Source organism: Lampetra fluviatilis, chromosome 36, assembly GCF_964198595.1.
Source record: "Lampetra fluviatilis chromosome 36, kcLamFluv1.1, whole genome shotgun sequence".
Lineage (NCBI taxonomy): Eukaryota > Metazoa > Chordata > Hyperoartia > Petromyzontiformes > Petromyzontidae > Lampetra > Lampetra fluviatilis.
This window is the reverse complement of record NC_136310.1, coordinates 10,084,937-10,108,385: the sequence shown is the minus strand read 5'-3', so window position 1 is coordinate 10,108,385 and position 23,449 is coordinate 10,084,937. Positions and strand designations below refer to the sequence as shown.

The 23,449-nt window shown below is 56.9% G+C and overlaps 1 protein-coding gene across 6 annotated transcripts in view; it reads left to right on the top strand.

The window, feature by feature from the left end:
• The first annotated feature begins 288 nt into the window (after positions 1-288).
• Positions 289-23,449, top strand: part of USP48 (ubiquitin specific peptidase 48) — a 38,386-nt gene continuing 15,225 nt past the window's right edge. For 5 of the 6 annotated variants that reach the window (XM_078873353.1, XM_078873351.1, XM_078873349.1 and 2 more), the window contains exons 1-22: positions 289-469; positions 1,771-1,891; positions 2,367-2,658; positions 4,560-4,687; positions 5,110-5,234; positions 5,443-5,551; positions 6,589-6,722; positions 7,674-7,756; positions 8,454-8,633; positions 9,646-9,774; positions 10,196-10,345; positions 11,195-11,395; positions 11,963-12,080; positions 12,541-12,689; positions 14,222-14,299; positions 15,141-15,265; positions 15,422-15,544; positions 16,073-16,134; positions 16,425-16,535; positions 16,893-17,026; positions 17,161-17,267; positions 17,935-18,045. In XM_078873353.1, the coding sequence (XP_078729479.1) occupies positions 321-469; positions 1,771-1,891; positions 2,367-2,658; positions 4,560-4,687; positions 5,110-5,234; positions 5,443-5,551; positions 6,589-6,722; positions 7,674-7,756; positions 8,454-8,633; positions 9,646-9,774; positions 10,196-10,345; positions 11,195-11,395; positions 11,963-12,080; positions 12,541-12,689; positions 14,222-14,299; positions 15,141-15,265; positions 15,422-15,544; positions 16,073-16,134; positions 16,425-16,535; positions 16,893-17,026; positions 17,161-17,267; positions 17,935-18,045 (2,919 nt within the window). In that variant the 5' untranslated portion in view covers positions 289-320. The remainder of the gene's footprint in view (positions 470-1,770; positions 1,892-2,366; positions 2,659-4,559; positions 4,688-5,109; positions 5,235-5,442; positions 5,552-6,588; positions 6,723-7,673; positions 7,757-8,453; positions 8,634-9,645; positions 9,775-10,195; positions 10,346-11,194; positions 11,396-11,962; positions 12,081-12,540; positions 12,690-14,221; positions 14,300-15,140; positions 15,266-15,421; positions 15,545-16,072; positions 16,135-16,424; positions 16,536-16,892; positions 17,027-17,160; positions 17,268-17,934; positions 18,046-23,449) is intronic. The other variant, XM_078873350.1, reaches the window with a different exon arrangement.

Below are 23,449 nucleotides of genomic sequence, written 5' to 3'. Positions count from 1 at the left end.
TCCCCACAGCAGTTGCAACAAATCGATGTATAAATCGAACTATGGCTCAGAATCTGTTACAAATCGTTTCGACAAACTCAAGGGGCAGGAACGACCCCACACGACCACATCAGAGGAATCGATTCTCCGTCACAACAAACGACTTCATTCGATTCATCCCGTGCGTTACAACCCGCAAACCCGACCCGAATCGACATCCGATTCATCCTTCCGATTCCCCCCCCCCCACCTCCCACATCCACGTGCATCCCTCGACGGGCATCGAATCGAATCGGAATTATTAAACGAGAGTCGCGAATCGACCGCGGCCCCAGCGAGCGATGGGGCCTAAGGCGCGGGCCTCCCGCGGCACCGCGGGCGACCGCGGCTGGGCCTGGGCCGCGAGCGTGGGGCCCGAGGCCGTGGGGCCCGCGCACCTGCACCTCGCCTACCGCCTCGCGCTGCCGCCCTGCGCCTCGGGCGGCCCCCGGTGAGGAGAGGCCTCCGCTAAGGGCTGTCCCCTCACCGATGGTCAACCCCCCCCACTCCCCCCCACTGTCCGCTCATCGTCGCCGTGACCCGGGGACTTCTCGCGATTATCCCCTCGTAACCACCCCCCCATCCCCTATCCCCTCGCTCAGCCTTATCCCAGTGCCATAGCCCCCCTCTATTCCCAATATGGGAACCCCTAATCTTATTGCTAGCCCCCGACCCCCCCCCCCCACTCCTCCACTAATGCGAGCCCTATCCACAAACTCCGATACAGTAACCCCGAATCCTATTGATACACCCAGAGACCCCCAGTGCGAGCCCTATCCCCCAAACCCAGGTAACAGGAACCCCTAATACCATTGCAAAGCCCGACCCCCTTAACTCTGATACAGGAACTCCGAATCCTATTGATAAACCCAGAGACCCCCAATGCGAGCCCTATCCCCCAAACCCAGAAAACAGGAACCCCTAATCCCATTGCAAAGCCCGACCCCCTTAACTCCGACACAGGAACTCCGTATCCTACTGTTCATGTATCGCCTCACGATTCCCTAAATCAAAACATGTGGACCTCTAATGATGTATCATCCCGCTTGCTCTTTAGCCCAGGTTCCCCCCGTGCAGAGACCCCTTTTCTAACCCCCTTAACCCACATTTCGTATTCCTGGGACCCATATACTGGGACCCATATACTAGGACCTTTAATACTACAATACATTACTCCCAACCATACCTTTAAGTTATGAACCCCTAACACAGAGACACCCAATACTAAGTCTGTCCCCTTACCCTTAATACAGGGACCCCTAATGCCGGAGTCTTTAAATTGACACTTTGTGCGTCAAGTATCCACAATCTGCTGCCATGATTTGTGCAGCAGATGCGAGTTTGGGTTGTGGCCCCAGACGCTTCGCGGATCTTCCACGTCGTCCCACGAGGTGTTTGTGACTTCTTGTGATCTCCGTTGGGCTCTCCAAGCTTCATTGAATCATCAGGGTCGAAGTTGCATTGTTGAAGGTTACGCGAGTGGATCTGCAGGGCTTGCTACGCGATTTCAAGCGGTGGCGGTGGTGGTGGTGGCGGTGGTGGTGAGGGACGCTGCTGAGGTCCTCGTGGTGATTTGGGATGACACTCGCTTCCCACGGTTCGCTGAACTTTCCCGGAGGGTTGCGGCGACTTCCCGGAGGGTCCCACTGTTGCGTGGACTCCGAAATATAATCCCCTTCCAGACGTCTCCAAACCGTGCCCACTACTCCAGTGCCCTGACTCATGTAACCCTGTGGGATGCCCTCTGCACAGGAGGAACTGCAAGGGGAACCCCAACTGCCTGGTGGGGCTGGGCGAGCAAGCATGGCTGGGCGACCTCAATGAGGAGGCCTTCCACCAGGTGGACGATCCAGCTACGGAACGCCGTGCCAAGGTGCCCTCCTCCTGAGTCGCGCAGCCTCCATGTCCACCGCTCCGTGTCCACCGCTCCGTGTCCACCACTCCGTGTCCACCGCTCCCTGTGTCCCTGTATCCACTGCTCCCTGTGTCCACCGATTCCTGTGTCCACCGCTTGCTGTGTTTACCACTCTGTGCCCACCGCTCCCCGTGCCCGCCGCTCCTCGTTTCGCCGCTCCCCGTGCCCGCCGCTCCCCGTGCCGCCGCTCCCCGTGCCCACCTCATGTCCACCATATACCTGAGTCCCCTGCTTACCTGTATCCAACACTCCTCATATCCTCCACTCCCCATATGCCTTCCGAGTCTACCACTCCCTGCGTCCACAGCTCACACCCAAGTTACATCCACTCATCTCCATCTCTCCAGAGCACCTCCTGCGTGCTTGCCAAGACAATAGTTGATCATCCACCCCCCACCTCTTCCCCCCTTGCAATTGTCCACCACCCCAACAGAACTCGTTCGTGGGGCTCAAGAACCTGGGGGCGACGTGCTACGTGAACACTTTCCTGCAGGTGTGGTTCCACAACCACCGCTTCCGCCAGCTGCTCTACCTCTACCGCCCAGACTCCCCCTCCACCCACGCGGGGACGACTACCTCCTGCTCCACCACCACCACCGCCGCCGCCACCAGCATCACCACCAAGGATGGGGTGACTACGGAGAGTGAAACCACTGACAGGACGACAATCACTTCCTCCGCCTCCACGATGCCCCAAGGCGCCACAGACTCCAGCAACCCGGCAGGTGACAGCAGTTTGAGCGGTGGACACCTGTGGCTGTACGAGTAAGTGGTGGACACGCGTGTCTCTCTGAGTAGTGGACGCCTGTGGCTGTATGAGTGAGTGGTGAACCCGACTCTTGTAGGTACGAACCCAGTCTTTGAGTCCTGGCCTGAGTGCTCCTTTGCTGAGAAAACTACGTTGGAGAAAAATCATGCATACGCGCATGCATTATGTAAAAACCTCGCAACATTTGTTCGTTCACGGAGGTATTTAACGAGCAGCTCGGGAGCTGTCAGGGTAACATTAATTTGCTTGTTTGCAAGAAGTAATTTTAGCTCTGCTTTGTCGCCCCCAAATTTTTGGTGATGATGCTCTGATTAAATGTACCGGTTTCCTCCACGCTGAGTCTCGAATAGCAGCGAGACTTGACACGAGAGTTTTGTTCGTATCGGATCAACTTGGCGAGAGTTATCATGACGTCATGCTACTAACAGATGGACGGACTAATGCATCGACGCTTTCAACCTTAATTGTATCTGAGTGGGTGAGCAACTGTATGTATGTGTAGTGAGTTCAGACGTAGACGTGGAGGCAACACATTTATTCAAATCCAACACACGGGGTAACTTCCCCATAACAGAATAACAACCTATGGGGGTGACCACCAGGCTAACTATACTAGTTACAACGGGTCCAGATCCACGTGTTGGAGACTCGGTAGAACGTAGACGAAGGTTTCTTCAGGATAAAGAACAATGCCGGTCCCACTGGGGACCCGGCTTCTATTCTCTGCGGCGTGGCCGGCTCCACCCTTGGCCACGACCACCTTCCAGAATCCTCGGGAAGGATCTGGACCCCGACCACGTGACCAACCCTAGCCCCCACTTGGGCCCTTTTGTAGACTTAACTGGTCAAGTGTCCTCTCGGGTCAACCAGAGTGCCACGGCCTTTAGTAACCTCATTCCTACGGCCGGCACTCCCCCACCCTATCCTGCATGCCAAGCGTGGTGCCATCCAGCGCTATCAACCAGCGCTCACCGATCCCCTCTAGGGCCGGTACTGCACCCACACCACGTGGTGTCCGCGATGTCGCTACACCGCACGCCGGGCCCCTCTAGGGCCGGCACTGCACAGTGACATCCCGCGATGTCACTACACTTGTATGCATGGGGAGCGGTAGCGTTGGGGTTAGCACGCTGTGCTATGAACCCGGCCACCCGAACTCGATTCACGGCCAACACCAGTGACGATTGTTTGATCCAGTTATTGGCCTCCCCGAAGTCGAGTCAACCTCAATAAGTTCCTGGTGCGGCGTGTAGATAACATCGCCACTGGGGAGACAAAGGCGGCCTGGCGTGGTGCTGGCCACCCACCCCCTCGTGTGCTGTGCCGGCCTTCATAGGTCCTCGCAAACAGCACTTGCCCCAACAGTCTGTTAAAGCTGTACGGGGGATCTTTGTATTTGTACAACACGAGTGTGCGGTGTGTGTATGAGATTGAAGGGCGGTAGGGTGGTGGGGGAGTGGTGACACTCCAGCTTCACAACAAGAAGCACTTGGGTTCAATTCCTGACCCGGATGCCTTTCTGAGTGGCGTTTAGATGTTCTGCTCTGTTTTACATGGGTTTCCTCTGGGTGCTCTGGTGTCCTATAGTAAAGAAAAAGGAAACTATACAATGATGTAACTGGCAATAGCCAAACATTCACCTTGGTCGACTCAGCCTCACACGAGTCCCTGCTGCTATGCCTAAACATCGCCACTTTGGAGGCAAAGGCGGTCAGGCACGGTGGTGTTGGCCTCCCACCACCTCGCGTGTCTTGCCAGCCTTTGATAGGTGCTACTCGCTAACAGCACTTGCCCCGACAGGCTTCTCAGGGTAACCGGGGCACCTTTGTCCCCGTGCGTGTGCGTACGTGCGTGCAGGAGGGGAGCAGGGCGGCGTGTGCGAGCACCTGCAGCTTCTCTTTGCGCTGCTGCAGGAGAGCGAGCGCCGCTACCTCGACCCCTCGCCCTTCATCCGTGCCCTCGGACTCGACACCGCCCAGCAGCAGGTGGGGGGGGAGGGGCGCGGGGGCTACCCCCCCGGGATGGGGGGTGGGGCCCTTGACGCGCACGGAGCAGAGCCACATGCGGCGCAGCAGACAGAGCACGGCGCCGGTGCCCAGCACACGGCGCAGAGAGCCAGGCAGAGCGTGGTTGGTTGGCTTGGGCCTTGGTGCCAAGAATGCAAAGAGGGGGGGGGCTCCCCCCCACCCCCCTTGTCCCAATTAGTTCCACTTGCACCTAAGCTCCCCCCCCCCATCCCCCGCTCGGACCGTGTGGGCCACCGGTGCAGTCGCACGGCCTTGCACGCTCGATAGCGATTCCACCGCTCGCGGCGCATGGCGCACGGCACAGCCCGCTTCACAGCGGCACCAAGCCAACGCCCGACCTCCAGACACGTCACCTGCCCCCCCCCCTGTTTCCACCCCAGGACGCGCAGGAGTTCTCGAAGCTGCTCATGGCGCTGCTGGAGGACGCCCTGAGCCGGCAGCGCGACTCCCGCGTGCGCGACCTGGTGCAGAGCGAGTTCTGCGGGCAGTACGCGTACGTCACCACGTGAGTGGCGTACGTCAGCACGAGAGTTACGGACGTCACCACGTGAGCTATGTACGCCGCCGTGCGGGTTCCGTACGTCGCCGTGCAAGTTCCGAAGGCCAAAATGTTCAAAACGTCAAACAGCCAGTAACAAACAGCCCTTTCAAAGTTGAATTGAAGTGCGCGTGTGTGCACGTGTGTGCGCGTGTGTCCTTGCGTGCGGTGCCAGGTGCGGTGCGTGTGGGCACGAGTCGAGGCGCCCGGCGCGGTTCCTGGAGCTTGACCTCAACATCCAGGGTCACAAACAGCTGACGGACTGCCTTGATGAGTTCCTCAAGGTGTGCGGCGGTGTTTCTCTATCTGTGTGTTTGCTATCTGTGTGCGTGTGTGTAAACATTGCCACTAGGGAGACAAAGGCGGCCGGGCGTGGTACTGGCCACCTCACCAATTCGTGTTCCGTGCCGGCCTTCATAGGTGCTCGCTAACAGCACTTGCCCCAACAGTCTGTTAAGGCTATACTGGGGAACTTTGGTGTAGCCATGGTGAGCCTATCTGCGTGTGTGTCAGTGTGTGTGAGAGTGCGTTTGCGGGGTGGTGAGAGTGTAGCGATTAGCGTGCTGCACTACGAACTTGGCGACCCGAATTAAATTCCTGCTCACGACCAATAACAGTGGAGAATGTTTTAACCAGTCCTGGGCTTCTTCCCTTAAGTAGACTCAGCCTCAAATGAGTACCTGGTGCATTATGTCAACATCGCTATTGGGGAGATAAAGACGACCGGGTGTGGTGCTGACCACCCACCCCCTCCTGTACCGTTCTGGCTTTCAGAGGTGCTGGCTAACAGCACTTGCCCCAACAGTGTGTTAAAGGCTATACGGGGGATCTTCGTCTTTGTGAGAGTGTGTGGGGGCAGTGACGCAGCGGTTATCGCACTGTGCTACAAACCCGGCAACCCGAGTTCGATTCCCGCTCGCGGCCATCATCGGTGATGAGTGTCTGAATCGGTCCTTGGCCTCTCTTATGTCGACTGGTCCTCACTTGAGTACCTGTTGTGGTGCGTAGAACATCACCACTGGGCAGACAAAGGCCGGCGGGCGTCTTCCTGGCCACCCACTCCCTTGTGTACTGTGCAGCACTTGCCCCAAAAGTCTGTTGAGGCTAGACGGGGGCAGGGGATCTTCGTCTTTGTCTGCGTGCGAGTGCGGCGTACGTCTGCGTGAGAGAATCTTTCGTCACATGTGGAGCGACGGAATTTCGCGGCGTGATGGCGCATCATCAGTGACGTAGCACTGGGCTGCAGCGTGGGACACGGTGGGCCATGCCAAGCGTGCTGCGCTGCTGGGCATCATGTCGTGGTGTGTCGCGTGGGGTGCAGGAGGAGAAGCTGGAGGGAGAGAACCGCTACCTGTGCGGCCGCTGCCAGGTGAAGCAGACGGCGTCGCGCCGCATTCAACTCCTCGGCCTTCCCCGCACCCTCAACCTGCAGCTCCTGCGCTTTGTGTTCGACCGGTGCGCTCTCCCCCACACGCGCTCACACCTGGGCACACATGGGCACACCTGGGCACACACTGACACACCTAGACACACCTGGGCACACTGCAGCACACCTGGGCACACCTGGGCACACCTGGGCACACTGCAGCAAACCTGGACTCACGGCAGCGCACCTGGGCTCACCGAAGTCCACCGCGGCACACCGCAGCGCACCTGGACTCACGGCAGCACACCTGGGCTCACCTGGGCACACCTGGGCACACTGCAGCACACCTGGGGCACACCGCAGGGTTGCGCAGTGGTCACACTGTTGCGGAGTTTGTAAGTTCTCTCCTCTACGTGGGTTTCCTACGGGATCTCCGATTTCCTCCCTGAGCTAAAAAAAAAGACTTAGTGCAACTGATTCCGGCCAAAACATCCCAGTGCTGAAACATCACACCGCAAGTGACTCAACTGGCATCGCACACGGCGGCGCTCGCCAACCTGCGTACACACGCCACGGACACACGCACGTGACCAGACGAAGATCCCCCGAATAGCCTAAACGCACAGTTGGGGACAAGTGCTCTTAGCGAGCACACGAGGGGGGTGGGTGACCAGCACCGGTGCATGTCCACACCTGTACACGGGCTGGCACATCTGCACGCGACTGCTCGTGCCAGAGCGTGTGTTCATGGGTGGCTGTGTGTGTGTGCGCAGGCACGGACGCGCACAGTGTCGCGGTTAGCGCGCTGCGCTACGAACCCGGTGACCCGAGTTCGATTCCCACGCACGGCCAACACCAGTGACGATTATCTGAACCGGTCCTGGGTCTCCGCTAGGTCGACTGGGGAGACAAAGGCGGCCGGGCGTGGTGTTGGCTACCCAGCCCCTCGTGTGCCATGTCGGCCTTTATAGGTGCTCGCTAACAGCACTTGCCCCAACCGACTGTTACAGGCTATACGGGGGATCTTTGTCTTTGTGCAGGCAAACCGGGCACAAGAAGAAGCTCAACTCGTACCTGAGCTTCCCGGAGACGCTGGACATGAGGCCATACCTGCAGCATGGCAGTGAGGAGGCCCCCGACACACACACACACACACACAAAAAACAACAGCTGCCATTCGCCATTAATTGACAGTCGTGTGACCACAGCGCTTGTGCCAGGCTAGGTGCATTTTTCGCTCGCGTGAAGTGTGGAAGGCTCTCGCTGCTGGCAGGAGGTCATGGGACAGGCCCAGGTGTCATGGGTTGACCGACTGAGATGACTGGCAGGTCCACCAGCTGTACCCCCTGCTGTGCCAACTTGCTGCATTTTATCCTCCCGGCGCTCCGCTCGTTGTTGTGAGCATCACTCCTCTGCCCTTGCTGTAGAGCGACTGCCTCCGACTACCCAGTGGCGTCCATCATGAGCCTTCACACAATAACAAAGACAGATATCCCCCGTGTAGCCTTAACCGACCGTTGGGGCAAGTGTTGTTTGCGAACAGCACCTATGAAGGCCGGCACGGCACACGAGGGGGTGGGTGGCCAGCATCACATTGCGCCAGATACTGATTTAAGGCTGAGTTGACCTAGGGGATGCCTAGGACCGGTTCAGATAATTGTCGCAGGCGTTGGTGGCCGTGGTTGCTGGGTTCGTGGAGCAGCGTGCTCACGGCCACACTGCGCTCCCCACGGACACACGCACGCACGCACGCACCCTGCTCCACCGGGCCACCCTCACGGCCGCGCTGTCTCCCACCTCGTGTGGACCCTCGTGCCCAGGCGGCGAGGGTGAGTACGAGCTGAGCGCGGTGCTCATCCACCGCGGGGTGAGCGCCTACTCGGGCCACTACATCGCGCACATCCGCGACGCGCGCACGGGCGAGTGGCACAAGTTCAACGATGACGAGATCGAGCGCGTCGAAGGCAGGCACCTGCTGCTGGGCGCCGAGGATGACCTCGGTAGGTGACCCCCCCCCCCCCTCCCCGCCCCTTTCCGTAGGACCCCGAGGACCCCGGCGGCTCCAGGACCCTGCCGTGCGTGTGTAGTGGGGAGCGGTGGTGCAGCGGTTAGCGCGCTGCGCTATGAACCTGGCGACCCGGGTTCGATTCCCGCTCACGGCCAACACCAGTGACGATTATCTGAACCGGTCCTGGGCCTCCCCTAGATCAACCCAGCCTCAAATGAGTGCCTGGTACGGTGTGTAAACATTAGCACTGGGGAGACAAAGGCGGCCGGGCGTGATGTTGGCCACCCACCCCCTCGTGTGACGTGTCGCCCTTCATAGGTGCTGCTCGTGAACAACCCTTGCCCCAAGGCTATAGGGGGTGGATTTTTGCCTTTGATATAATTTACGGTTGCGCTTGCTGGTTTGGCACGATGTCCGACGTTTCGGCGGGTGGTTGGGGAGGGGGCTGATACAGGAGCTCCCAGCAAAACAACGACAACGGCACAACCCGGAAACTCGACCGAGAGCGCCCTCATGACGAAGCGCCCTCTGCAAATTCGGCACTTCAGAGGCCGAGAACTTTGTCAGTGCACGAAGCCGTCGTATGCAGGCCCTAGGGGTGGGCTAGGAGATGGCAGTATAGCAAGTGTGTGAGCGTTGACCATTTAGATTCAACGGTGCAGGCATGGTGGGGCGGGTGGGACTGCCTTTTATCCTGTAGCAGTGTGCTGCTGCTGCTGCCGCTGATGACGGTGATGATCCTCTTTGTATGGCTGATGTTAAAGAAACAGATAATAGCGTTGTGGGTAGCGGAGTCCATCACTGTGATGTTGCCTCCCTCGTATCTCGTATTCCTGCTTCGGGCATGGAGTCGGTATATGTTCCACGGTTTGCGACGAAGACGACGACGATTATTATCCAAGAGCGTGGTTCAACTGGGCCCCGCCAGGGGAACGTGGAAAGTCCACCCCTGACGTGGGTCTGATGTGGTTGCCTGTCCGCCCTCCCGTCCCCTCGCCCCACAGAGCCGTCTCGCTCGGTGGGGCGGAGACCCAAGTGCATGCGCGGCGTTCACTCATCGCGCAACGCGTACTCGCTGGTGTACACCGTGCGCGGAGAGCCCACGCCCACCGCACAGGACACCACGCTGCCCGGTGTGAACTCACTCTCGCTCGCTCGCTCGCTCGTTCAGTTGCTTATAAATTCACTCGCTCACTTATAAACTCACTCGCTCACTCGGAAACAACTCACGCACGCTCGCTCTCACGTGCTCGTCGCACACTCACTCGCACACACTCGCTCACGCTCACACACTCGGTCTCACACTCATTGGCGCACGCACGCTTACACACTCTCACGCACACGGTCGCACACTCACTCGCACACACTCGCTCACACACTCACTCGCACACACTTGCTCACGCTCACACACTTTGGTCCCACACTCATTGGCGCACGCACGCTTACACGGTCGCACACTCGTGCACGCTGGCTCTCGCTGGCTCTGACGCTCATCTGCCCGTACGGCTGCACGTTGGTGGTGGTGGGGGGGGGTTGCTTGTGTCTCCGGGTCAGAGTGGCTGGCGGAGAAGGTGCGGGCAGACAACCGCGCGTTTGAGGAGTGGTGCGAGGAAATGAGCGCCATGCGGCAGCAGAGCATTGCCGAGGGTCGTGCCAAACACTCGGAGGTGCGCAGCCTCTACGCCCTGCTGCCGGCGGACAACGGTGAGACCCGGAGGGTGACCTCGCCCGGGAACTCGACACCCCGCTACACCCCGCTACGCCACGACACCCCGCTATGCCACTACACCCCACTACACCACTACAGCACTATACCACTACAGCACTACACCACTACACCCCACTACACCCCACTACACCACTACACCGCTACACCACTACCACCCCACTATGCCGCTACACCACTACACCACTACACCCCGTTACACTACTAACACACCGCTAAACCACTACACCCTGCTGCACCATGACCAACACTATACACCAACATACCAACACAACACACCACAACACACCACTACACACCACTACACCGCAGCAAAGGACGCACCGCTACACTTACACTATTATAAGATTCCCCGTATCGCCATAATAGACTTTTTGAGCAAGTGCTGTGAGCGAGTAGCACCTTTGAAGGCACCACGCCTGGCCGCCTTTGTCTCCCTGGTGGCGCTGTTTACACACCGCACCAGGCACTCATTGAGCCCCAGTCGACCTCGGGGGAGGCCCAGGACTGGTTGGGAGAATCCGTCACTGGTGTTGGCCATTTAACAGGAATCGAACTCGGGTCACCCGGGTTCGTAGCGCGCTGCGCCACCGCTCCCAATACACCACTCAACGCCAACACCACTACACAACACCATTACACACCACCTCACCACGGCAAACAATATGCCGCTACGCATACACCACTACACACCACTACATCCCACCGCCCAACTAATGCTCCACATTGCGTCCCCATGGTTTCCCCTGTGCGCCCACATCCCCTTCTGTCGCCCCCCCCCCCGTGCCCCCCCACACCGTGCCCCTCCCCCCCCCCCCCGCACGCAGCGAGCGAGTTTGAGTTTGTGGGGACGGCGTGGCTGCGGCAGTGGCTGACGGACAGCGCGTGCGTGCGTGCGCTCGACAACGCCGCGTTCGTGTGCACGCACGGCGCCCTCTCGCCGCACCACGTGGGCAGCGTCAAGAGGATCAGCCGTGGCGCCGCCAACGCCCTGTACCACAAGTACGGGGGCGGCCCGCGACTCACTGGTACGCGCGCGCACGCACGTGGGCATGCGTATGTGTCCGTGTGTGTACCTGTGCCTCGTAGGTGCTCGCTAACAGCACTTGCCCCAACAGTCGGTTAAGGCTATACTGGGGGATCTTTGGCTTTGTACTTGTGCCGATAGTGCAGCTGCCCTATGAGCCCGGCGACCCGAGTTCGATTCCCGCTCGCGGCCAACACCAGTGACGATTATCTGAATCGGTCATGGGCCTCCCCGAGGTCGACTCGGCCTTAAATGAATACCTGGTGCGGTGTGTAAGACAAAGGCCGGCCGGGCGTGGTGCTGGCCACCCACCCTCTTTTGTGCCGTGTCGGCCTTCATAGGTGCTCGTTTAACAGCACTTGCTCCTACAGGCTGTTAAGACGCTACGTGGTGATCTTTGTCTTGTACCTGTGCGCTACTCTGTATAACGCCTCTGTCCCCTTGTGTTACTGTGCAAGCCTTGTGTTTACCGTTGGTATCCGTGCATGTCCCCACATGTACACGCGTGTTACTGTGTATATCCGTGTGTCTTCTTGCGTCACCATGTGCACCGTGTGTGCCGCACCAGAAGCGTCGCTGTGCCGCGACTGTGTGGTGGAGCGCTGCCGGGTGCTGCAGCTCAAGAGCCGACTCAGCGACGACTATCGCACTGTCGGCACCCTGCTCAAGAGCTCCCTGCCTCCCGGGTGCGTGCCCGTGCGTGCGTGCACACGCACGCCGCATACCTGCGCGCACTTACACACGGTCCCTCGGTATACCAGTGGAAGGCGAGTGTATTTGTTTACTCAGTTTATGGTGGGTGGGTGTGTGTGTGTACTCTGTGTGTATATTGAATTTCTTTCGCACCGTACGTAGCCAACCGTGCTAATCGGAGGTGCGGAGGAAGGACAACAAACTAAACACAAAAAGCAGTTCTTAAAGAAATGAGTTTTCAATCTAGATTGAAATCAGTATCCGTCCGTGTACTCTCACAGTGTGTGTACATTGCGTGTGTTTAAACATGGATTGTACGTGTAGTATACACACGGGAATGTGTGTGTTCTCGCAGCGAGTGTTACGGTTGTGCGATCGAAGTTTCAGGGCCATACGAGCGATTTGTGCGATCGTGCGTTTGCGCGCACGTGTCGGATTGCTCCTGGCGCGCAGCGAGTCATTCTGGGTGGGCAAGGTGTCCCTGCGGAGCTGGCGGCTGCTCGTGATTGGTCAGTTCGAGGACAAGGAGGAGGAGTCCAAGCCGAGCAACGGGGGCGGGGAGCGGAGCAGCGACGAGGCGGAGCCGGAGCCGGCGGAGAGCGGTGAGCGTCGCCCCACCCATCACCACGGACACGGCCACTCGCGGCCACGGGTGGCGGTAACGCTTACCTCCATGGTAACATCGCTTGCATGTGACGTATATCCTCGTCCGTTTACATTTTAGTATTTACACAGTGCATCGGTCACCCCGTGTACCGTTTGTTTAATGCTTCGGTAACCTAGTTTCATAATTGTGTTGTCGGCTGTACCTCTCTGGCCTCTGTATGCACTGCGAATAACGGTCGTTGCCCCGAATCGTTTTTACCCAGTGTCCTTCATTGCTATCCAGTGCCCTTCATTGCAAGGCCCCTGGTGGCGTTTAGTGCGGCTCCTGACGGTGCGCCCCCCCCCCAACAATACACAAAGAGTGAAAACACCCCCATCATCATCATCGTGCTGCTGTCAAACCCCAACGGTTTCAAATAATGTGCGTGGCGGCTCTCGCACCAGTGATGTCTTATCGGCGAAAGTGCCTCCCCCCCCCCTCTGAAAATGAGTGAAGAACACTGCCTTCAGACCACACACACCCTGTGTTGTTATTGACGAATGTGTGGACTTGGTTTTTGTTATTTGTGTTCGCGCAACCACCGCCAACGCAGAATCGCCAAATCAATGTTTGTACGATCGGTCTCAAAGTAGCCTGAGACGGCACATTCATTGTAATTCAACTTCGATTTACGTCTGCGCGATATTTTCTATTTCTCGCGCGTCCACGCGGTTGTTCCTGCTCCGATTTGTATTTGCTTCATTTGCCGAACCTTTACCTGGTTCGTTTTGCCTTTGTCATTTTGGTGACCCGGGCCGCTGTTGCAAATGAGACTCCGTTCCTTGTCTCTTGAGTTCTCAACCTGGTTCGGCAAAATAAATGTGACAATCGCACATCCACAGCGGGCGGGAGCTGAGTCCGATTCACGACTCGGGACGCCTTTACTTGCGGAGTTCGTATCTCCCTCCTCCTGTTCTGCATGGGATTCCTCTGCTGGTTTCCTCCCATAGCCCAAGTGAACGCCATAAGTTGTAACCGATAACGGCCAAAACAACTTCCCAGTTTAACACGACGTGGTGGGGCTTTCACGACGAATATTATCCACAATAGAGGTCTTTTGAGTTAGATCGCGTAAATATCAATGTGTCGTTAAACCCGCCACTACCCGACAGCCAGTCAGTAAGGTTTGTCACGTGAACGTTGGCATGTTCTGTGTTGGGTGGTGGCGGGTTTAAAGACATTCATATTTACGCGATCGAACCCAAAAAACCTCTTCCTACTGCTGACAAAGCACCGGCAAATTCGGATTACGCATGTCAACATCGTCACCCACCCCTCCAACACCACCCCCACCTTCTGCGAAAACTTGGCAGGACCCTCCTGGAAAAGAGTTGAGACTCGGTGAGGCTTTCCCGGGTAAACGATCGTAATCAATTATCAATAATATGGGGAGGAAACCTGGACAGGGTGGGGGCCCTATTCATGGCTTGTACCATCTTGACCCCCCCCCCCATTCCGACACCCACCTCCCCCCCCCTCCTTCCCCAGTTCCTGCAGGCGCGAGGACGGCCCGGTCGTCCGCGGAGGAGGATGGTGGATTCAACGACGAGGTCCTGTGTCCACACGGTGAGGGTGGCCGCTCCGGGCAGTCCCAGCCGCTCGTCCCCACCTCCATGTGTCTGTGCATGCATGTGATGCCGTGCGCGTGTGTTCTCGCGTGCGTGTGTTTGTGTGCACGAGTGTCTATGCTTGCGACATGTGGAGCCCCTTGAAGGTACATGTGCTCTGCGAGGAGCGGTAGTGCAACGGTTAGCGGCGCGCTGCGCTACGAACCCGGCGACCCGAGTTCGATTCCCGCTCACGGTCAACGCCAGTGATGATTGTCTGAAGCGGTCCTCCCCTAGGTCAACTCAGCCACAAATTGGTACCTGGTGCGGTGTGTAGAAACCTCGCTGCTGGAGAGACAAAAACGGCCGGGCTTCGTGCTGGCCACCCACCTCCTCGTGTAACATGCCGGCCTCCATAGGTGCTCGCGAACAGCACTTGCTCTAACAGTCTGTTAAAAGGCTATATAGGGGATCTTTGTCTTTGTATTATTCCTATGTGTATGTACTCGTGTGTGTCTGTGTACACACACACCCAGGCACACATGGGGAGTGTAGCGGTTGGCGCATTGTGCTATGAACCCGACAGTCCGAGTTCGATTCTCGCTCTCTACCAATGACAGTGACGATTATTTGAACCGGTCCTGGGCCTCCCCTAGGTCTACTCAGCCTTAAACGTGTACCTGGTGCGGTGTGGAAACATCGACAATGGTGCGACAAAGGCGACCGGGCGTGGTGCTGGCCAGACTTCACCCCACCTCGTGTGCCTTGCGGGCCTTCATAGGTGCTGCTCACGAGCAGAACTTGCCCCAACAGCCCATGAAAGGATGTACGGGGGGTCTTTGTCTTTACCTTTGTACCAGGAGGGTTGAGCACGCGGGAGGGCGAGCGCCGCCTCGTCTCGGCCGAGGTTTGGCACAAACTGCGCGGTTACTTCCCCTCGGCGCCGGAGTTCCACAGCACCGCAGAGCCATGCGCACAGTGCCAGGTGCGGCACAACCACAACGCAACCACAATACAACCACGGCACAACTACGCTTGCAGCGCGACCACCACAGCGGCACACAACCATGCTCGCAGTGCCAGGAGTGGCACAACCGCACCACAACCACGCCACAACTGACGGTTGGTGCCGTGGTTACAGCGGCTGGAGCGGGAGGGGGAAGAGACGGGAGAGATGCAGCGCATGATCGCCACGAAGCAGAAGGGGGCGCTCACCGCGCTCTTCCAGGACAAGGGGCGGCCGACGCTGCAGCCCTGGCCTCAGGTACGCGGGAGAAGACACGAGAAGATGCGGGGAGAATGGAGACACGTTGAAATGCGAGGAGACGCAAGGAGATGTGGGGAGACACGGGGAGATAGGACGAGACGCAGGGAGATACGGGGAGAAAGAGATGCGGAGACACGTGAGGAGAAGCGGGGAGGCGCAGATGTGGAGAATCATGGGCATGTGCAGAGTTACCAAAGAGAGAGACATCGGGAGATATGCAGCGCAACGGAGGGAGACATGGGGAGATGCGGGGGAGACACGAGGTTAATGGGGTTACATTGGGAGGCACAGGAATTCACGGACAGACAGAGAGAGACCCGGAGAGACACAGGAGTAAACGTGGCGCAGCACACCATGGCCCAGGAGAGCAGGGGCAGCAGAGATTGAGAGTTCACACGGCTCGCTATACGTGCGTGTGTGTGTGTACACGCGTCGTGGTGACGTCACCGCCACTTGGTGGCGAATGGCGGTTGTTGTGTGTGTAAATGTGCGTTTGTGCTTTTATGTATGTGCGCGTGTTTGCAGGACACTGAAACGCTTTACGTGGTCTCTCAGTACTTCCTGGATGAGTGGAGGAAGTTCATTAGGTGAGTGAGTCTGGGTGAGGAGCGGTGGTTAGGGCACTGCGCTACGAACCCGGCGACCCGAGTTCCATTCCCGCTCATGGCCACCACCAGTGACGATTGTCTGCGTCGGTCCTGCGCCTCCCAAGGTCGACTTTAAATGAGTACTCTGGTGCGGTGTGTAGACAGTTGTTTACCCTTTCATAGGTGCGCTCTGCCGGCCTTCATAGGCGCTACTCGCGAACAGCACTTACCCCAACAGTCTGCTGAGGCTATACGGGGGATCTTTGTCTTTGTGCGCGCGCGTGTCTCAGGCGCCCGACGCGTGCCTCGCCCGTGTTCTCAGTGGGGAACTCCATGCTGCTCTGTCCTCACAGCGGACTCATGTTTACCCCCGACTCTGTCTCCCATGAGGACGCCTCACTGTGAGTCGCGAGACACGGGGGACACGGGGGACACGGGGGACATGAGGACACGGAGACAGACACAGAGAAATAAGGACACGTGGGGATAAGGAGACATGGGGACACGAAGACACGGGGACAGACACGGAGACACAGAGAGACCTGGGGACACGGGGCAGTGACATGGGGACATGGAGACACGGGGACACGGACGGACACATGGGAGTCACGGGGACAAGGGGACACGGAGGCATGAGGACATGGGCACATGGCGACACGGAGACACGGTGACAGACACGGAGACACAGAGACCTGGGGACACGGGGCCGAGACGTGGGGACATGGTAAGTAACCCGCTGTGTGGCTCTTGCTGTGCAGGCTGGCGCTGGTGTGGCCGCCCGAGTGGGAGGTGATCCGCCGCTCATTCCAGGTGGACCTCGCCATCACCATCACCCGGCGGCCATGTGGGGAAGGGAGCAGCGAAGTCGCGAGCGCGTACATCACACAGCCAGGTACGGACACTGTCAGCGCTATGTGTATGATGTGTATGCGTGTGTGACGCGCAATTGCTGTGTATGTGGGTGTATTTGCACCGTGCGTGTAGACCTGTGTGAGTAACGCACGTGCCGTGTGTGTCTGTGTGCAGGCGTGTGTGTAGAGTGCCAGGCCGCTCGGCGCTCCCAGCAGCAGCGGGACCAACAGGAGTACACACAGGCCACGGTGTACGTGCGCAAAGTCGTCAAGGACTTCAAGGTACACACCCGTGCGTCCACACACACTGCCCCACACAACCCCGTGTGATTATGCAGATGTGCGGGTGTCTGTGTACAGCTGTATCGAGATGTACACATCAAAAAGGCACTCATTAGAAAACCTAGGGCAGGCCCAGCAGCGGGTCACATAATCGTCACCGGTGTTGGCCGTGAGCAGGTCTCCGGTTTCGTAGCGCAGCGCGCTAACCGTTACACTACGCACGCACAGGCATACACAACACAAAGATCCCCCGTATAGCCTTACAAGACTGTGGGGGCAAATGCTGTGTTAGCAAGCGCCTATGAAGGCTGACACGGCGTATGAGGGGTTAGGTGGCCAGCTCCATGCCTGGCCATCTTTGTCTCCCCGGTTCTGATGTTTGCACACCGCACAATCCACTTGTGTGTGGGCCAAGCTGGCCTTGGGGGGGGCCCGTGAATGGTTCAGCTGATGTTAGTTACGGCCGGGGATCGAACTCGGGTCGCCGTGTTCAGAGTGCGTGCAGTGCACGACACCGCTGCTGCCCACACGGCCACGCCGACCCCCCCCCTACACCCGCGTGTGGCCCTGCCCGGCCGCACGTGCAGGCAGCGGCGACGACAAAGGTAACGATCCGTGTGCTGATCTCGCGCCCTCCTGTGTGACGCGGCGTCGCGCCTCCTCTCAGGTGATGAAGGAGGCCGTCCCTGAGCTCACGCAGAGCGGCTCGGAGCCCGAGGAGGTGATGGAAGGAACGGACGAGGGCGTGCAGGGAGAGAAGGACCCCGACTTCAGCCAGGTGCGTGCGAGTGTTTGCGCGCCCGTGCGTGGCGTGGCATGCGCGTTCGAGCTCATCGTGAGCGATGGGGCAGTTGTGGAGAGTGCGGAGAGGTTTCCTTACCGGGGCGGTGTGTGTATGACCAACTCCAGTGAGGCAGCGGAGGTCTCTGAATCGGTCGAGCGGCGTTATTATTTCATCGGAATGTGTAACGCTGCTGTGCGGAAACTTTCCTGGCCTGGTGCTCCACACGAAGCTTTGGGTCTTCTTGGGCACGGTTATGCCCTTTAAGGAGCCCCTTAAGGAGCCCCTTAAAGGAACATCTGTGCTGGTTTGAAACATTCAGCTTGGCCTGCCTACGATCCATCTTGGGTTTCACCAGGCTGGATCATGTGAGGAATTCACAGATTCTTGAAAGATCTGGACATAGTCTCATCATCAGTTCACTCTGGCAGGCAAGGCTGTGTTGTCCGGGTCATGCAGCATGCCTGCCGAGCCACCGTATGCCCAAGTTGCTTCTGTTTGGGCATGCGGTGGCTGATGCGCTACAGGAGAATATTGAACCGAGTGAACGTGCCGAAAGCCAGGACTTGCGGTGTCAATATCGGCCTCTGGAAGAGGCTCGTGAAGGACGCCACTGGGCAAGTTTGAGGCAGTCGCCCTCCGGCAACAACGGAGGGCGGAGGAGCGACGCTCACAACAACGAGCGGTGCGCCGGGTGACTAAAACGCAGCGAGGTGGCACAATGGGAAGCATACTCTTTGGTTCTTTCGGTAAAGTCACGTAGGTATAAAATAAAATAAATTAAATCACGACGTTTCGGGCGCATCACAAGCATCCATCATCAGGGGGGACAACCACAGCAAGAAACCTGATGACGATTGCTTGTATTGCGCCCGAAACGTCGTCATTTAATTTATTCTATTTTATACCTACGTGACTTTACCGAAAGAACCAAAGAGTATGGATTCCTGCAGTCACGAAAACTTAAAATTTACAGTGGGGAGCGTTTGTATTGCATCTGCCGGTCCTCTCACCAGGAAACCTTCCACACTTTACATGGCCTGAAAGTGCACCTCGGCTGGCACGAGTGGCGTGATGACACTGCCACACATTGGCGGCTGTGTTATTGTATGGCACATGAGCAGTTGTGTTTGCGTGTGTGTGGGTGCATGTGTGCAGGAGGCGCGTGTGTGCGGTTGTTCTTGGAAGTGGGTGTGGGTATGTATGTATGTAGGTGTGTGGCTGTTTACAGGGAGCGGTGGCGCAGTGGTTAGCACGCCGCGCTACGAGCCAGGCCGCCCGAGTTCAATTCCCTCTCACGGCCAACATCAGTGACGATTATCTGAACCAGTTCTGGGCGTCTCTTAGGTCCACTCGGCCTCAAATGAGTACCTGGTGCGGTATAAATATCGCCGCGTGGGAAGACAAAGGAGGCCGGACGTGGTGCTGGCCACCCACCCCCTCGCGTACCGTGCCGGCCTTCACAGGTGGCCCTCGCTAGCAGCGCTTGCCCCAACAGTCTGTTACAGGCCATACGGATGGCGGGGGGGATTTCTTTGTGTGCACATTGCGTCGTGGCGTATGCGTGCGTGCCTTTAGTGGGTGCGTTCCGCCGTGCGTTTGTCACGTAGTGTGTGTGTGTGGAGGTGTGGTCCTATTGTGCAACCACTGGAGAATTGTTGTTGCTGCTGCTGCTGCTCGTGTGGCAATGAAAGGCGCCATTGGTAAATGTCACCGACGCTCCCCCCCCCGGGCGGCATGGTGGGCGGCCGCCGCTGTGCTGACGCTCGCGCCCTACCAGCAGCAACAACAACAACAACAGCAACAACAACAGGCACCTGGGTTCAACTCCCAGCACCAGGGCGCCCCTTTTCTCGTGAAGGAATTTGTACAGTCGCGCCCCCTCTTGTTCTGCGGAGTGGGCAAGTGTAAGTGGGTGAGGTGCTGGGGTTCCCCTAGGTCGACTCGGCCTCAAATGAGTACCTGGGGCGGTGTGTAAACATCACCGCTTAGGGAGACAAAGGCGGCCGGGCGTGGTGCTGGCCACCCCCCACCCCCTCGTGTGCCGTGCCGGCCTTTGTAGGTGCTCGCTAACAGCACTTGCCCCGACAGTCTGGTAAGGCTATACGTGATATCTTTGTCTTTGGGGATTCCCCTAGGTCGACTCAGCCTTAAATGTGTACCCGGTTGCAGTGTGTAAACATCAGCACTGGCGAGACAAAGGCAGTCGGGCGTGGCATTGGCCACATCACCCACTCAAATGTGCGCCGCCGTGCCGGCCTTCGACCTCCGTCGGTGCTGCTCGCTAACAGCATTTGCCCCAACAGTCTGTTCAAGGCTATGGGGGGTGGGGGAAATTTTTTTGCCTTTTGTTCCCTTGTTTGTTCTCTGAGCTTGCAATTAACTGTTTGGTTAACACTTTCCGACTCGGGTTAAACGGGTTTATACATTAGCTCGCTCGGGCTGGCCATTGCAGGGCGGGGGTGGGATGGGCGGCGGGGAGGGGGCATGGTAACGCTCCTAGAGATGATGATTGGGGCGGTGGCGGCCACGCTTCTACGTGGCTGCCTGCAAGGCAGCACTCTGTGGAGGCAGCAGCGAGGGTTGGTGAATCGCCGCTCGCCAGCAGACACGAGGACTACGTGAGGGGCTTTTGTCGACTGTCCCCGAGCGTGGGTGGTCTTCCGCTGCTCCGGGTTCTTCCCACACGTATAAACGGTCACCAATTGACTGAAAACATTCGAAGATTTGGAGGACTGCAGAGCAATTGCTGGCCGCTGGCTCTCACCACCTGGCAGCCTTCCAGCTCGTGTCAGTGATTGCGGGGGCTGCAATTTGCATGAGCAACAATGTAGAATCTTCTTGGTTCTTTCGGTAAAGTCACGTAGAAGGGAAGTAATAAAATAATAAGAATAAAACATAATAAAACAATTCTCACGACGTTTCGGCTACAACGCAAGCAGCCGTCTTCAGGTGAAGTATGAGGCACTGCCAAGCTAGGAGCTTATATATAAGCTGAGTTGGAGGTGGAAGAAGAAGAGAGCCTTAACAAAAGAATGTGCATATCAAGAGGAATTTAGCATATTCATGGGAAATGCGTAGGAGGTGGGCGTGGGGGTTTCAAAGTCATATTATGTCCATGCATTATGCAGGATCAGCAGCACCAAAGGGAGGGGGGGGGTAGCATTAACAATGGGAGGGCATGTTAATAGTATGTATAAGCAATGAAACATGTGAATGGGAAAACGGTGGCAGGAGATCCGCAGCGGAGCAAATAATGCATTCCCTGTGGAGAACACAAGATACACAGTTAATGCCAGTGAGTGGACTGCGGTCTGAAAGTCACCATAAACGTGAACAACAATCAGTTAAGATCCGAAGTGGTGTATTACGTCCTTCCAATGATTGCTGAGCCAGAATCCATCTTCTCGGTTGAAATTGTCTCTGTGTTTGTATATGTGGATCGCCTCATGAACGAATCTCTCATGGTAGCCAGATGGCTTGCAGAGAACCTCTGTCTTGGAGAAGTCAATGTCATGTGAACCCACTGAATTGTAACAGTGATCTGCCACGGCTGAGGTGTTTGTCCTACCGTGTTTCAGGTCAGCTTTATGTTCACGGATGCGGTCCGAGACATGTCGTTTGGTTTCTCCAATGTAACTGCTACCACAGAGGCAACTTAGTTTGTAGACGCCAGGGTACTGTATGTCTGGAACCACGTCTTTTACAGACGGAACCAGATCATGGATTTTATGTACTGTGTTGAATCGTACCTGAATCTTGTGTTTAATCAGGATTTTGGAGATCTTTTTTGTGACCCCAGCAATGTAGGGTAAGGTGATGGTTTTGAAAGGCTCCTCAGCAGGATCCTTCTTGACGGCTGGAGTGATGGCCTTGCGGATTGTGTAGTCGGAGTAACCATTAGCCTTAAGAGCTTGGCGTACGTGTTTGAGTTCACTGGCAATGTGTTCCTGGTTGGAGATGCATTGGGCTCTATGGTATAGAGTCTTGATGAGGGAGTTCTTCTGGGATGGATGGTGGTGGGAATCCGGTTTTAGGTAGGCATCCGTATGGGTGGCTTTCCTGTAGACAGAATGGCTCATTGAACCATCAGGTCTCCTTTTAATTAGGACATCCAAAAAGGGTAGCTTGCCATCTTTTTCGACTTCCATGGTGAATCTGATGGCTGGGTGTATGGAATTGATGTGGTCGAGAAATTTGTCTAGAGCAGGCCGGCCATGTGGCCAGATGACAAAAGTGTCATCTACGTACCTCTTCCATAAGGTCGGGTGTAGAGTGGCAGTCTGGATGGCGTCAGTCTCAAATCTTTCCATGAAAATGTTGGCTACAACCGGAGATAGGGGGGAGCCCATTGGGGTGCCCTCAGTTTGCTTGTAGAAGGTTCCATTCCAGGTGAAGTATGTATTGGTTAAGCAGTGTCTCACCAGGGGGGGTACCCCAGCATTCAGTCCTTGATGAACCAAGTCTTCAATGATTGCGATGGTGTCAGGCACAGGAACCTTGGTGAACAAGGAAACCACATGAAAACTGACAAGCAGATCGTCTGGGGACAGGGAAATCCCCTTGATTGTCGATACCAGGTCAGTAGAGTTTTGTACCGCAGAGGTGGTTTTTCCAGTGAAAGGCCACATGGCCGGCCTGCTCTAGACAAATTTCTCGACCACATCAATTCCATACACCCAGCCATCAGATTCACCATGGAAGTCGAAAAAGATGGCAAGCTACCCTTTTTGGATGTCCTAATTAAAAGGAGACCTGATGGTTCAATGAGCCATTCTGTCTACAGGAAAGCCACCCATACGGATGCCTACCTAAAACCGGATTCCCACCACCATCCATCCCAGAAGAACTCCCTCATCAAGACTCTATACCATAGAGCCCAATGCATCTCCAACCAGGAACACATTGCCAGTGAACTCAAACACGTACGCCAAGCTCTTAAGGCTAATGGTTACTCCGACTACACAATCCGCAAGGCCATCACTCCAGCCGTCAAGAAGGATCCTGCTGAGGAGCCTTTCAAAACCATCACCTTACCCTACATTGCTGGGGTCACAAAAAAGATCTCCAAAATCCAGATTAAACACAAGATTCAGGTACGATTCAACACAGTACATAAAATTCGTGATCTGGTTCCGTCTGTAAAAGACGTGGTTCCAGACATACAGTACCCTGGCGTCTACAAACTAAGTTGCCTCTGTGGTAGCAGTTACATTGGAGAAACTAAACGACATGTCTCGGACCGCATCCGTGAACATAAAGCTGACCTGAAACACGGTAGGACAAACACCTCAGCCGTGGCAGATCACTGTTACAATTCAGTAGGGTTCACATGACATTGACTTCTCCAAGACAGAGGTTCTCTGCAAGCCATCTGGCTACCATGAGAGATTCGTTCATG